The sequence below is a fragment of the Barbus barbus genome, assembly GCF_936440315.1.
Source record: "Barbus barbus genome assembly, chromosome: 40".
NCBI lineage: Eukaryota > Metazoa > Chordata > Actinopteri > Cypriniformes > Cyprinidae > Barbus > Barbus barbus.
The window spans coordinates 20847978-20862574 of NC_136718.1; the positions used below are offsets into that span (position 1 = coordinate 20847978).

A 14597-nucleotide genomic window follows, 5' to 3' on the forward strand; every position below is an offset into this window, starting at 1 on the left:
GGGTAGGGAAAATGTTTTACTAGATTTTATTTTATGTTTAGACATTTTGGAGCCAATAAATCAACCCTATTTGTAGAAAATGCTAAACCTTTTTTTCTCTTCTAAAATGTATAAAAACAAAATGATAACAAATATGACAATTATTGCATTTTTTTAAACAGTTCTCCTCTGGAATCCGTGTTTTGCACGAACCCTATATATGTATCGTGGAGTATCGAAAGTGTCGATGATGCCCCTGTTCGTGGTGATGAAATCCCCCCGCTCTCCGTCCCACCCTCCCTCCCTCCAGCCATCCCTCTCTATCCCTCCCTCCCTCCCTCTCTCTCTCTGCTTCTCTCTCACACGCACAAAATCCTCTGTCATGGCGTCTTCCAACAATGTTACTCCCACCAACTGTAGCTGGTGGCCCATATCAGCCATGGATGAAGATGGCAAAATCACAGACGGAGAGGAGAGTCACGAGCCCACGATAGAACACAAGCCATACTCCAAAGACAGGCTCGTTCTGTACCACTGGACTCAGTCCTTCAGCTCTCAAAAGGTAAGAAAAGCACAGCATGAAAATGGTGGGTGAATCTATACTATGCAGTGGGACAAATAATATTGCGCTTTCTCTGGGTGGATGCGTGTTTTATTGGCCTACCTGTCTGTTCTGTTGCGTCCTTTATGAAGACATTACGAAACCTCAGCAGAAGATGGAACATTTTGACTTGACTATAGCTTCAAGTCCACTGCAGCCCAACATCATCGATCAGTTACATGCATAGTGCCTATCAGATGGATTTGGGAGCAAATAAATAGCAGATGTAACTGTTTATAACGGGGTTAAGGCTGTCGTTGCAGAGTTGTGTGTTGCTTTGCTCTGGAGGATGATGGCACTCTAAATTATTCATTAAAATGAGGTAGCTTTGTGAAAAACAAACGGTGATTTCGTATTCTGCTGTCACTTGCTTCGTGCACATTTCAGCCAGTGGCATTCTACGAAAAGATGCCTTTCCTGTCTCTCATGAATGTGTAAACAATGACTTTAACAATTAAAACTGACTCCCAACTTTTGCTATGTTTTATTATAAGCGTTTTTTAAAAATAGTACACTTATTTTATGTTTAATCCTTTTTCCAACTTCTCCCTGCTGCTGTATTAGCAAATATGCCTAATTTGATTAAAAACATAATACTATATGCACTATAATAATAATGTTATATATTATAAATGTTTAAAAATTATATATACACTGAAATTGATTAGAATTTGTTTTTGTTTTTTTTGTGTGTGTGTGTGTGTGTGTGTAGGGGCGTCGGACAGGGGGTAATAGTGGAACAGAGTAACAGGGGCCCTTGGCGAAGGTGGGCCAGTGCACAAAGTCAGTGCACAGGGCCCAGAATTCCCAGCGACGCCCCTGTGTGTGTATGTGTGTGTGTGTGTGTGTGTGTGTGTGTGTGCATTTTATGTATGACAAATTTCACACATTTACACAAACACACACTATTATATATATAGCCTATATATATATAGAGAGAGAGAGAGAGAGAGAGAGAGGTGCATATATATTAAAATGTGCATACTTATATCTTATATGCATATATACTTATGCATATATTTGAATGCATTCAAAACTTACATTAACACAGAAATTGATTTTAATCTTTAGTAAATAGATTAAGTAAATAGTAAACTGCTGGTGATGATTCTTTTGTTTGACATTTTTCTAATTGAATATAATTTTCTTTATTACAGATTATTGAATATATACATATACACATTCAAACAGTGTGTGCAGTTTAATATAATATTTATGACAAATAAATACAAACACACTATTATATATATGGCTGTGTGTGTAAGTATATATATATATATATATATATGTATACTGTCTTTCTGTTTTGTCTAAACTGTCTTGCATTCTTATATTATGCGTTAAACTGTCTTTCTAGGAAACACCTTGTAGTGTCATGACCTTGAGCACAATGCTAGTAATGGCTAAATGGCTAAATATGACTGTCAACTCTCTTTTTTAAAGGTGTTGCAATATTCCAACGTATAGTAAAAATGTTAAATGTAGTGTGTGATGGCATTATGCACTCTGTTACAAATGAGACATTCTTTGTCTGATAAATTGTTTATTGTAATATGAAACTTCTTTAAAAAAATTCACTGAATCACAATGGAAAAGGCCTCATTATTTGGTGGCCTCAGACTAATGTTTGTTGTGCAAGAGACGCTTTTCTCCACGATCAGTCTGCTGCTGGTGTTTACATGATTTGAATACCTAAGCTAAACCTGACTCCTCACAACCAATATTAAATTGACCAAAACATTGGTGAGGATCAGATCGCAAAGTGATTCCTTTTGCTGATTACAGTAGTTACAGACTTGCATGGAAAGCTGAGCAAAAAATCAATGACCTGCCAAAATTAATCTCCTATTTACTTACCAGCAGACTGAGAAATACAGTTAAACATTGCAAAGCTTGACACCATTGAGTGTGTTTTCTCTCGAAGGCTCCTGAGAAATTAGTTTTTGACTGATTTTTATAGAAATATTAATCGGAGAACATTTACTAGCAATTAACATCAAAACAATCATGTCATCTCAGAAAATAGATTGGTGCTGCTGACCTTCAATATCATTGCCTTGTGCCTTTCTTTTGGTCATGAATTGTATTTAATCAATGCATCATCTTGATGAAGCTGTAATGCTGGCTGAGTCTTTTTCTGTTGATTATTATGTGTCCGGTTGAATCCAGACATCACACCATTGTCGCAAAGTGCCCCATCAAATGCGTCTATTGGCTTTGCAACACCTCAGCACAGTCAAAGCTGAACACAGCCTGACATTCATTAGGCTTTACTCAAGTTGCTGGCTGATGCTCTTGTCACTCAGCAGTCAGAGCCTCGTTTTATCTTGATTGATCCATCTGGATTTGCAGTATCAGGCAGGATTGTATCTTTAATGCTACGTGTAACCAAAACTGAAAGAAAACTAGCTGCATTCCTCTTGTCCATTGAGACTTAAAGCAAACAGATATTCTTTTAAGTGACTATTTGAAACACATTGTGTTGTTTAGCTAAATGCCAAAGCGTCAGAGCTCAGCATACAAAATCTCCTTTGTTGTATATATATTACTACGTATATGTATAGTTACTGCAGTAGACCTTAGATAGTAAGTATACAAACAGGCATTTTAAGAGAAAAAATATTGAGAAAAAAATGAATGACCCATTGGTTATTACTGCTTAGAGCCATAGAATGAATAAGAAGTAAATTGGACCTACAAGCAATAAAATGGTTTATTTAATCAAATTTCTAACAGCTAGCCAGCCAGACATTTAATTAAAACTACAATGCCTCAAAACTCACATTAACACTGAAATGAATTTTTTAATGGTTAATAAATAGATACAGTGTTGACAAAAACAGAGTAGAACATCTATTTACTGGTTTGTGACATGCGTAAATATAAAAAAGTGGGGTTCATCATCGGGGATGTGTCAGACAACTAGATTTCAGATTTTAAATATTATTATTATTATTATAATATAAATATTATTGAAAACTGAAAGCTGAACTGCTAAATTAAGAATTCCTTAGTACCTATTTTATTTTAATGTCATTTTCTTTTAAAGTTCAAAATAGTGATAATAAAAAATAGTCCAAAATAATTATTTTAGTTTCATTCATTCAGAAGATTTGAGTTTTAATTAGGTTTTAGTAATTTTGCTGTTTGTTTTTGTCATTTTAGTAGTTTTTTATGTATATGTCTACACTAGTCAACATTTGAAGTGGATCACAACCTTTCATCAAAGTTGTCCTAAAACCTAAATGTGTTCTTGTCTTAGGACAACTTTGATGAAGTTTTTTGATCCACTTCAAAAGTTGACCGCTGTATAGAGTTATTATTATTTTTTATTTAAATTTTAGTTCATTTAGTGAGCCCGGTCTCATGAAAATGTGTATAAATGGTACACCAAATAAAATTTGGTGTACCATTTTGATACGCAAAAATGGACTTTGGCGTATATGTGATACGAACGTGTTTGACGTACATATAAAGTGCAGTTTTCGCATGCATATGATACCCATCTACCCCACAACCCTAATCCTACCCATCGCAAAAAGTCAATTTTTGCGTGTCGATACCACGGGTTTTCGTTTTTATTTGGCGTACTATTTATACGCACTTTCATGAGATCGGGTTGATTTAGTACATCAAGTTAAGTTAAATTAAAATGAGAAAAAAAGCTGAAATCAAGTTTTTTGTTACGTTATTTCAGTTAAAATTATTTTAGGTAACAAAAATGTTTATTATAATAAATTTTTTATGGTTTTAGTTTTAGTTAACTATAATAACCCTTGTCCAAAATCCTAAAGCTCTCAGTCCTGAGGTAGTACGTCATGATGATGTTGTGTGTGTTTTGTTGCAGGTGCGTCTGGTGATCAATGAGAAAGGGTTGCTGTGTGAAGAACGGGATGTTAGTCTGCCTCTAACTGAGCACAAAGAGCCTTGGTTCATGAGGCTCAACCTAGGGGAGGAAGTGCCGGTTTTCATCCACGGAGACTCGATTGTCAGTGACTACAACCAAATCATTGATTATATAGAGACCAACTTTATTGGAGGTATGACTACAGAAAGATACTCAACCAGCTGGTATGCATTATCATTTTTTCATAACCCCCCCAAATATATATAAATATAGATATTCATTCATTTATTTTTTTCCCCAAAATAGTTCCAATAAGTACCAATATTTTTTGTAAATAAATAAGTAGTGCTAAATGGCAAATCTGTACCAAGAATATGACAAAAAAAACTAATTTAAAGGAACACTCCACTTTTTTTGAAAATAGGCTCATTTTCCAACTCCCCAAGATTTAAACAGTTGAGTTTTACCGTTTTCAAATCTATTCAGCCGATCTCCAGGTCTGGCGGTAGCACTTTTAGCTTAGCTTAGCATAGATCATTGAATCGGATTAAACGGTTAGCATCTCGCTCCAAAATGAGTTTCGATATTTTTCCTATTTAAAACTTGACTCTTCTGTAGTTACATCATGTACTAAGACTGACAGAATATTAAAAGTTGCGATTTTCTTGACCGATATGTCTAGGAACTATACTGCCGGAACTTTGCTATATAAGGACAAGTATAGGTCTCTGCAGCAAAGTAATGGGAGTTACCAGATCGGGGCGTTTTTAGACCATGTGTCCTGATTGGCTGACGTCATAGTGATGGTAGGTTTAGGGGTGGGGTTAGGTAAGGGGGATCATTTTGTTTGTATGATTGAGAAACTCCCAGCAGTTTGAAAACACCCACAAATTCAGAAACGCCCTCTTTTACTCTGCAGAGACCTCAATCTCTATAAGGATATAAGGAACTTTGCTGCCGTACCATGAGTGCAGCAGGCGCAATGATATTGCGCAGCGCCTGAAAGTAGTCCCCAGCTAGGTAACTAGTTATGATATAGCTGGGGACTACTTTCAGGCGCTGCCTCCCAAAATCATTTAACTCTGTTAAAAGCAGAGTTTAGTCAATTATGCACTCTTCTTCTTGGCCTTACTGTACAGTATTACAGCATTACTTATATATATATATATATATATATTAATATATATAAAAGATAAATATATAAATATAATATATCAAAGTTATCCTATAACCAAAATGCGTTCTTGTCTTGTAACTTTGATGAACTTTTTTGATCCACTTCAAATGTTGACAACTGTAGTTTAACTTGATGTACTAAAATAACTAAAACTGAAATAACAAGTAATAAAAATTATAAAGAAATTCATATATAAAAAACAAAAGCTACTAAAATGACAAAGATGCATAATAAAATTACTAACTAACTAATCAAAATGAAAACAGAAATAATAAAAACTATTCAAAAAAACTTTTAAAACTCTAATAGTATCTCAATGATACTAAATAACACTGGCCATATCATGATATATCAAGATAAGAGCGTTTGCCCTGTGTAAGCAATACAAATGCTAAATCACAATCAGTGTATAGTGCACTGTATTTTCTCTCACAGGCTGGGTGTCATTTTGAATGTCTTCACAGTTTGAGTGTGGGGGTGTTTTTTCACAGAAGCTTGTCTATGATCCAAGATCACTCATTTAAGTGATAAGAGCTGAGCGTGATTATTCAAGCTCAATGAAGGAGATCGAAGCAGACACTCCTGATCTATATTTTACATTTTAGAGTGTCCAAACACAAATGTATCAGTAATATATTAATATATCAATTTGATATGAAACTCAATGTGCATTTTGAGCACTGACTATTCTTTCATGTGTTTTCGATTTTGAAATGTATAATTGCATTGCAAACACTAAAATAAAGCCTAATTCATTCACATAGCTCTGAATACATAATGCATTACAATGCATAAACATGTAAAAATTGGGCTTCTGTACGATTTTCATTTGCATTGTGGATGGTTAATGAGTTTATGTCCTAAATATCAAATTGTGAGGCCTGGAATAGTGGACAAGGAAGATGCTCATGTTTGTGCCTTGGTGTCGAGGCATATTTCAGCTGTTTGTGTGCCAGGGTAACAGAGATGTTTGATCTTGTATTTATCGGCTGAATTGATCTTGGAGAGCTGCAGGTCAGCCTGTTGGAGGTGCAGAGCAGTGTAAAATGGGATAGCCCTTTGTACCATCCTCTATCTGCCCCAGTGTAGTAACACTATAGGCTTATTTTTATCAGATATGGCTGCTTTTTCTCATTTTGTCACTGTTGTTGACACCAAACGTTTGACTAAATCTGACTTCAGTCTATAGATTGGTCACCAAAGAGACAAAGATGTCCATAATATCTGAAAAAGCTGCTGCTAGCATTTCTATTCATCTTAAATCCAGAGACATTAAATAATAGTCATAAAATATTATTTTTGAAAGAATAGTTTATAGAACTTTTAGACAAAATATAAAAAAAAATATTTAAAAACCGTATATGTTTTTTTGAGTATCACATTTAATACATCAGGCTTCTGTGGCTCACATAGTATGATATAGGAGAATATGAAGCTCATATTTTCAGAGGAAAGAACTGAAATATGCAGTTGCTGATATTTATATGGCCAACAATTAAGATGAAATTCTGAAAGCTTGTAATGTAAATCAGTGAGACTTTTATAACAAGCAAGCAGGTTAATTATATGACCAGATCAGAAGAGTCATGGTTATATTTATGTATAGTAAAAATCTTTTTGAGTGTGTTCTTCTTTTTTCTTTCAGACACAGTAGCCCAGCTGATTCCAGATGAAGGAACTCCCATGTATGCAAGGGTACAGCAGTACCGAGAGCTGCTGGATGGGCTGCCCATGGATGCTTACACACATGGATGCATCCTGCACCCAGAACTCACAATCGACTCCATGATCCCAAAGTACGCCACTGCTGAAATACGTAGTAAGTGATGCTACAATTCAGTGCACCATTAAAGAATATTTTTTCTTTGTGAAATGCATAGAAAGCAAAGCATCTGACTTGCAAAACCTGCTTAGTCTGGGAATCGTTTTATTTCTCAGATTTCACGTTTTGAAGCAAATTGTTGTCTCAAATGTTGACTGTAAACTGGCATGGCATCCTCTCACTAAAATGCTCTAATGCTGGCCTATTTATACAGAGTTCATCGATATTGGATCTATAGTACGATGCAAATGAATCCAAAGAGTTGATCCAGCCAATGTGTTGCAGCAAAATAAATTATGTCACGAAAACCCGGCATAATAGTAAATAAATCTCTTTTATAGTTCATAACTTGGAGGGAGTTCCTATGATAGGTGTTGTTTATCACATTCACTGCGGTGGTATTATGCATGAAGTCTTATTAAATTCCTTAATTGGTTGTCAGGAACTTAAAAATTTGCAGAAAATAGTGCCAGTTCACAATGTGCTGCCCGACAATGTTAACTATGAATAACTCATCGTGAAGGAAAAACAAAGTCTTCTCAGTTTGGGAGGTCTATGAAAGCTCTTACTGAACTACACAATTTGGTCTGATTTTTCGCAGGACATTTGGCCAATGCGGCATCTGAACTGATGAAGTTGGACCATGAGGAACCCCAGCTGACAGAACCATACCTCTCCAAGCAGAAAAAGCTCATGGTAAGTCAGCGGCTTCACTGCATACATGATGTGTAGCACATTTTGGTGTAGCACATAACAAACTGCAGTCATATCTTAGCTTGAAAATGAAATAATAGCTTGTCCATGTCTTGAATACTTCTTAAAACTATATTTTGTAGGCAAAGATCTTGGACCATGACAATGTGAACTACTTGAAAAAAATTCTTGGTGAGTTGGCAATGGTGCTAGATCAAGTAGAGGCAGAGCTGGAAAAAAGAAAACTGGAATATCAAGGTATGTTTTCTGTTCACTTAACATTTAACAATTCAAATCAAATAACCCTAATGAAATAAACTTATTTCATTTTATTAACAAAAATATATAACCATAATAAAAAATAAGCTTGTTTAATAACATGTAATTATATTTTACAAAAAATAAAATTATATAAATAATTGATAAATATAATAATCTTAATTAATAACATTATTTTATATTGTTTTATTAAAATAAAATAAGGTTGTTGTATTTTATTGCATTTTTTTATTAAAATAACTTAAAAAATACTTTTTTAAATAACATTTACCTTTTACATATACCTTTTCTTTTTGAAACATGATCTTTGATTAAATATTCAATTATTTTTATAGGTGCATTTTGTCACGTAAATTCCTGTTAATCATAAGAATTCACATCTGTATGTATGCATTTTTTTACATTATAAATATTAGCTTTGAGACGGTGTTATTTTAGTATTTTTTTAGATACTTTTATAATTTTGATCAATATTTAAATTTAGAGTTTATTTGATATTTTCTGTTTTTAATTGAATTTTAGGTCAAGTGTATTTGTGTCATTTTAGTCTTTATTTCTTTTTTATTTGTCTACTGATTTTATAATTTTTTAATTCAATTTTAGCTATTTTAGTACATTGCTAAACTATATGAAAATGAGAAATGTTGCTTTGACAATTAGCTGAAATTAAAATGATTTTTTTCGTATTTTCTTTTCAGTTAAAGCTGATTTTATTTCATGTAATGAAAGTGTTTTTTTATGGCTTTAGTTAACTGTAATAACCCTGCTTTGGGAACAGTTGTTTTTGATCTTACAAGTCGTCTTTCCTTTCTACGCAGGTCAAAAGTGTGAATTATGGCTTTGTGGACCTACTTTTACACTAGCTGATATTTGTCTTGGAGCCACATTGCACAGGCTCAAGTTCTTGGGACTCTCAAGGAAATACTGGGAGGATGGGAGCCGGCCGAACCTGCAGTCGTTTTTTGAGCGGGTGCAGAAGCGCTACGCTTTCCGCAAGGTGTTGGGGGACATCCACACAACCCTGCTCTCTGCGGTTCTACCCAATGCATTCCGAATGGTAAAAAAGAAGCCGCCGTCCTTCTTTGGCGCGTCCTTCTTAATGGGCTCTCTCGGGGGGATGGGCTATTTTGCCTATTGGTTTTTAAAAAAGAAATACATGTAGTGAATGTGCTCTTGTAGTGTTTTGTGTCTGTGTGATGTTCGAACTTTTCGGTAACACTGTTTTACAAGAGCAGGAAAAACAACACAATATACAGAGATTAACACTATTACTTACTTGGGTGAATAATTAAATAAATATATAATGAGAACATTCCAAGACTAGGAATTCTTCTTAACAGCACCTTCTCTGGTAATGAATGCCTTCATGACTTTTTTTTTATGATTTACTGGTTTATTTTATTCATATTAGGCTTGCATCCAGCTTAATCATGTTGTGTTGTTCTGTCCAGATTATAAACACTACACATTCTGCCATTTAGAGCACTTGTAGGTTGATTTGGTTATATGGTACAGCACAACGGCCAAGTATATTATAAACATAAAGCCCAAATTAATGTTTATTAATCTACCCTGAGCTCTTAAGCATTTATATTTTGTATGAGTTTCCAAACACTGCGTATTTAATTTAAGAAATTCAAAATCATCAGACTATCCTGCAAAATTATCAGCATTTAGTCATTCACTTTTTAGTGCAGATCACAGCTGAAACACTATTCATCAGCAGACTGCAACACATCGCTGTTAGCATGACAATTTTCTGGTCTGAAACGGTTTGCTTCTGCATTTGGTGAGAGGAATCAGTGCTAGCAGACATAAAGGCCTAAATTATCAGAACATTACACTTTACCAACTTACTATATGAGTGTTCCTCATAAGACTGCCAATTCAAGCATTTTCTTTCCTATTTAATTATAATTTTTTATTTTTGTTTTATCACTAGCAAAGTCGTCAAAACTATACTGAGTCACATGATGAGTAAAGTTCTTGAAATGGAGGTGGTATAGAAATGTGAATGCCAAGTTCCAGTTCTGAGCGTAAAAGATAATGCGATATTTAATATGAAAGCAAACACACCTTGATGGTCAATAGAATTATTGAAATTAGACTTATAATAAAATCAAATGGTCATTTAAAGTAGTATATCCATTTTAAGCATGCCTGTTTAATTGAATGGGTTTACAACCAAAGACAATGATAGGTTTTCCAGTAATGTTCACTTATACATTTAAACTCAGCTTGACTTAACAACTGTGAGAGACCATTAACACAAGAAATGATATCCATTATATGAGTTCTATACCACCTCACCCACAAGCCATATACAACTGTGAAGATGCATTAATACTCTATGATTTCATTTTATGTACTGCTGTAAGTCATTTTCAATACTATAATTATAACAAATGTACAGTACAATATCTGAGATTAATTTCTCAGCACCTCAAAACTCAGAAATTTCCTTCATCTGGAATGCTTGTTGTAAATTCAGAAAAGTGGCGATCCCTACTCTAAAAACGGAATGACTGGAAGATAAATACATGAGAAATATATTGATGTCTGTGGTCATTAGACTTCACAATAGATTTTTTTATTTTGTAATTTTTATTTTTATATTTTTAAAATATGCATTTATTTACAGTGCTTTCTAAGATGTTTGTTCATGAGCCTTAATTTGTTCAGTTGCCATCGATTTCAATAAATGAAAATGCTTACCTTAACTTCTTTGTATGGTCTGTGTGCAGCTCAATATAGATAACCGGTTTTTTAAAATAAGAAATACATTGCAAGCTGAGCATTTCCTTTGTGCTTAAACCCAGTTTATCATCATTCTAAACCACCCTCTTGCTGTGTCCTGGTCATTTTAACTCAGAGAGGACATTATTTTTCTCAAAAATGCTAATGTTACAGCTTTGGGCAAAAACTTACTGACTACTCACAAAGGATAAAACAACTCCCAACCAAAAATGTGAATATTTTTGTACCTTTTAAAAAGTTTTTTCATTGTTAAATTATTGGTTAAAAAAAAAAAGACCTGGCTACAAAATATTGCTTGTATATCTTTCATTATGTTATGTTATTGATCATAGACCTTGATCGATTGATTGTAGACCTCACTGATCTGAGCTTATGCACCTCTTTTTTCTTTTTTTTTGAGTGAACAGTGCCAAAATTATCTACAAAAAATGCTTTTTTTACTCGAAAAGAATAAGTTCAGATCAATGATTCCTATAATCAATTAGTTCTAAAACGAAATCCAAAACCTGTTCTAATTAAAAGAAAACAAGTCGACAAAAAGATCCAAGATTACATTCCTATTAAGCATAAAATCAAACATCTGTTCTTGCTTTTCTGGCTAGATGGCTGATTAAAAAAAAAAAAAAAAAAAAAAAAAAAAAAAAAAAAAAAAAAAAAAAAAAAGGAAGACCATCTGCGGATTTTAAGGAGTTTATTGGTTCTATTAACATAGCAGAGGAAAATGAAACCATGTACTTTCTGATTTAACATAAATACAACTGTTTAACCAAGTCAACCTTAATAAAGGAAACACAAAGCATATAAAACCATAGTCCATAATCCTGTGTCTGTCTTTCTACACCTCATATTTCTCCCTCCAATTTGGTCCCCTCTAGTCTCAGGTCAGCATCGTTCCTGGCCACTGTGAAAAGGCTGATGACAGCAAGCAGAGCGGCCAGCATCATCCCCGCACATCCTGCAAACATGTGTCTTGTGCCACTGCCAGCCTCCCCCGCACCAGCCCCAGACACCTCCCCATGAAGAGCCAGCAGCCCCAGACAAGCCAGGAGGTGAAGAGGCAAACGAAACCACGCCAACACGGCGGCTCTGCGCTCCATGGGAACCACTCGGCCTTGGAGAAAGCTCACTGCCGGGAAATACAGCCCTCAGGCTAGTTCGAGCAGAAGGAAGGCGAGCAGAGATTCCCTTGGCCGGGGCTGGCCAGGTACAGTGGAGAACATCAGCATGAAAAAGGAGAAGAAAGCTAGCAGAACTGCTAAGCAGAGCAGGTGACCAGGTTGGAGTCGATACGGAGCCGACGTGGCCAGCCGGAAAAGTGTGGAACCAGCCATGCTGGCTGCCATTAGACTGGAAAACACGATTCCTAATGGCGGGCCGTGTGGCTCCAGTACAGGAGTCCAAAGAAAGACAAAAATATAGAGCACACTTTCAAAAAGTGCCTGAACGCCCCCTAAAAGCATAACACGGCGGTCCGACAGCAAGCAGCGAAGCCCGTCCAGACAGCTTCGCCAAAAACGGGCCCATGTTGACATTTGCATTTTGGGGGCATTTAGAGGGTTGGGAAGAGGGCCATTTTTGTCTCCACTGGCGCCTTCTTGTCTATCCTCCTGACCCCATTCGGACAGCACAAACCAGGCGCAGGCGGCAAGGCTGGGGATCGCCAAGAGAAATGGAGCGACCGGTCCCAACCCAAGCCATTCGGCGAACAAGTTCGCCACCAGCCCGGCACCGACCGCCAGTCCGTGATTCCAATCTGCCACTTTACCAAAGGTAACAGGAATCCATTCTTTGGGAAAGTCATGGACATCAATGTGACCGTGCACATACCAGGCCTCAAACACGGTGGTTAGCAAAGAGGTGGACAGGCCTCCTAAAACACGTCCGAGCATGAGTATGAAATAGTCTTGTGACAGCTTGGTAATGCAGCAGACAGAATAAGCCAGGCAGAAGAGGAGACACGTCTGTCTCCGTCCCAGAAACTGCAGTAGCCAGCCGGCCACTGGGGCAAATAGCACGCAAGAAGCGAGGCCACATACGTACAGAATGGCAATCTGAGACTCCAGGAAGTTGTAATGTCGGTAGAGTTTATAAAGGTAAGGTCCCTGCAGCCAGTCTGCCCAGAGGGCCAGGAGATACGCCTTCAGAAAGAGCTTCTGGAACCGTCTGAATGCGGGATTGGCAACAGCTGTCTGTGTGGCCTGGGACGAGGCGAGACGGCGGGCTGTGATCTCTAAAGTCACGCACAGTCCCACCAAGACTATAAATGCAAGGTATGCTGTCACAAACATGATGGACAAAAGGTGACCGAAGAAGTCCCAAATCCTAAATCAGCATCCTGGTACAGCTCTTGGTCCAGTGAAACTCATGGTTAATCTGCAAGAAGAGAATAAATATTCATTATGAAAAATAGTGAAATGGGAACTACATATCAACTAAATGTTAAGAAGAATTGTTTCTACCAACAAAAAAAGGCTTATATTCTTCCTCAAGTAACATTCAAAAAATATAAACTGCTGGATAAGTCCGGTGGAGACAGCTTGACTTCTGAAATAAGCCACACAGTCATTATTAATTCATGGAAGCAGGCCAATAACACTAAATTATGCTTTAAAAGCACTAATGCTATTTTTTGAAATTCAACTTGACTTGTTGACTAACATTTAACAACCTTAACTGTTGGGTTAAGCGCTTTAAATACACCTACCTTACGCTTAACATTCTCCTTAAGAGTTTGAAAAGTCTCCACTGATTTTGGGAGATAAAATACCTTTTCTATGCCATGGTTTCAGAGGATTTTACAGCATAAATGCACTCAATATTCGTCTATCTTCTCTACAACATCCGTGTGTGTTTCCGGGTTACTCAAACGTAATGACGCAAAGCATACGAAGGACGCCTGCGCTTAGCTTATGAATATTAATTACGTATACCGGCGTTCAAAGAGAACTAATCTCTGATTGGTCACTAAGCAAGCGGACAATATAAATATTAATTAGGGTATATACCAGGACGCTTCATCAAGTTTCCCAAGCAACGCTGGATTAATCTTTTTTTCTTCTTTATTCTTGTTCTTATAAATTTAGTTAAAAGCGTCAGATAAAAAACAAACAAAAGTAAGTTATACTAAAACTGTGCTGGAACTTTTTACCACGCCTTATTATAAGTATTATATTTCACTTGTCCCAGAATTTTTAATCTTAAAAATACAATCAACTATTGTAAAATAATTTAATTTTTAATATAATATAATTTAATGAATAATATAATTTTATTGTAAAAATAATAATAATATTTAACCACGAGATTTTGATGCCAATAAAGTTTTTTCAAAATGTACTTGGTACACAGACATTGCCAAAAGTATAGTAAAGTCTAAAATTAGAAGCACACAATTCCCTAGAATATCATTATATGCTTAAACATTAAGATTTGTATAGATATT

The 14597-nt window shown here is 35.8% G+C and overlaps 2 protein-coding genes across 5 annotated transcripts; one reads left to right on the forward strand and one right to left on the reverse strand.

Moving 5' to 3' along the window:
- The first annotated feature begins 352 nt into the window (after positions 1–352).
- LOC306859642 (ganglioside-induced differentiation-associated protein 1-like 1) lies at positions 353–11116 on the forward strand. Its single transcript, XM_079400766.1, has 6 exons — positions 353–541; positions 4428–4620; positions 7250–7423; positions 8028–8122; positions 8263–8377; positions 9217–11116. Exons 1-6 carry the CDS (start codon positions 362–364, stop codon positions 9558–9560), a joined length of 1101 nt encoding a protein of 366 aa, XP_079256892.1. The 5' UTR covers positions 353–361; the 3' UTR covers positions 9561–11116.
- A 716-nt stretch (positions 11117–11832) lies between these two features.
- Positions 11833–14025, reverse strand: LOC306859333 (molybdate-anion transporter-like). 4 transcript variants are annotated; one of them, XM_079400336.1, is made up of 3 exons: positions 13860–14004; positions 13615–13699; positions 11833–13528 (listed from the first exon to the last, which is right to left on the reverse strand). In XM_079400336.1, the coding sequence occupies exon 3, from the start codon at positions 13441–13443 to the stop codon at positions 12301–12303; it is 1143 nt and encodes a 380-aa protein (XP_079256462.1). In that variant the 5' UTR covers positions 13444–13528; positions 13615–13699; positions 13860–14004; the 3' UTR covers positions 11833–12300. The 4 variants fall into 4 exon arrangements, with proteins under 4 accessions (XP_079256462.1, XP_079256463.1, XP_079256460.1 ...); XM_079400337.1 differs by having other exon boundaries at positions 11833–13699; positions 13860–14025; XM_079400334.1 differs by lacking the exon at positions 13615–13699 and having other exon boundaries at positions 13923–14019.
- Between the last annotated feature and the right edge of the window lie 572 nt (positions 14026–14597).

Bases quoted from the DNA above. Each gene is read 5' to 3' on its own strand.
- LOC306859333 (XM_079400337.1), bottom strand. From the start codon at position 13,443: ATGTTTGTGACAGCATACCTTGCATTTATAGTCTTGGTGGGACTGTGC.
- LOC306859642 (XM_079400766.1), top strand. From the start codon at position 362: ATGGCGTCTTCCAACAATGTTACTCCCACCAACTGTAGCTGGTGGCCC. The intron at 4,621-7,249 runs GTATGACTACAG...TTTTTCTTTCAG, and splicing joins AGAGACCAACTTTATTGGAG to ACACAGTAGCCCAGCTGATT. The intron at 8,123-8,262 runs GTAAGTCAGCGG...TATATTTTGTAG, and splicing joins CCAAGCAGAAAAAGCTCATG to GCAAAGATCTTGGACCATGA.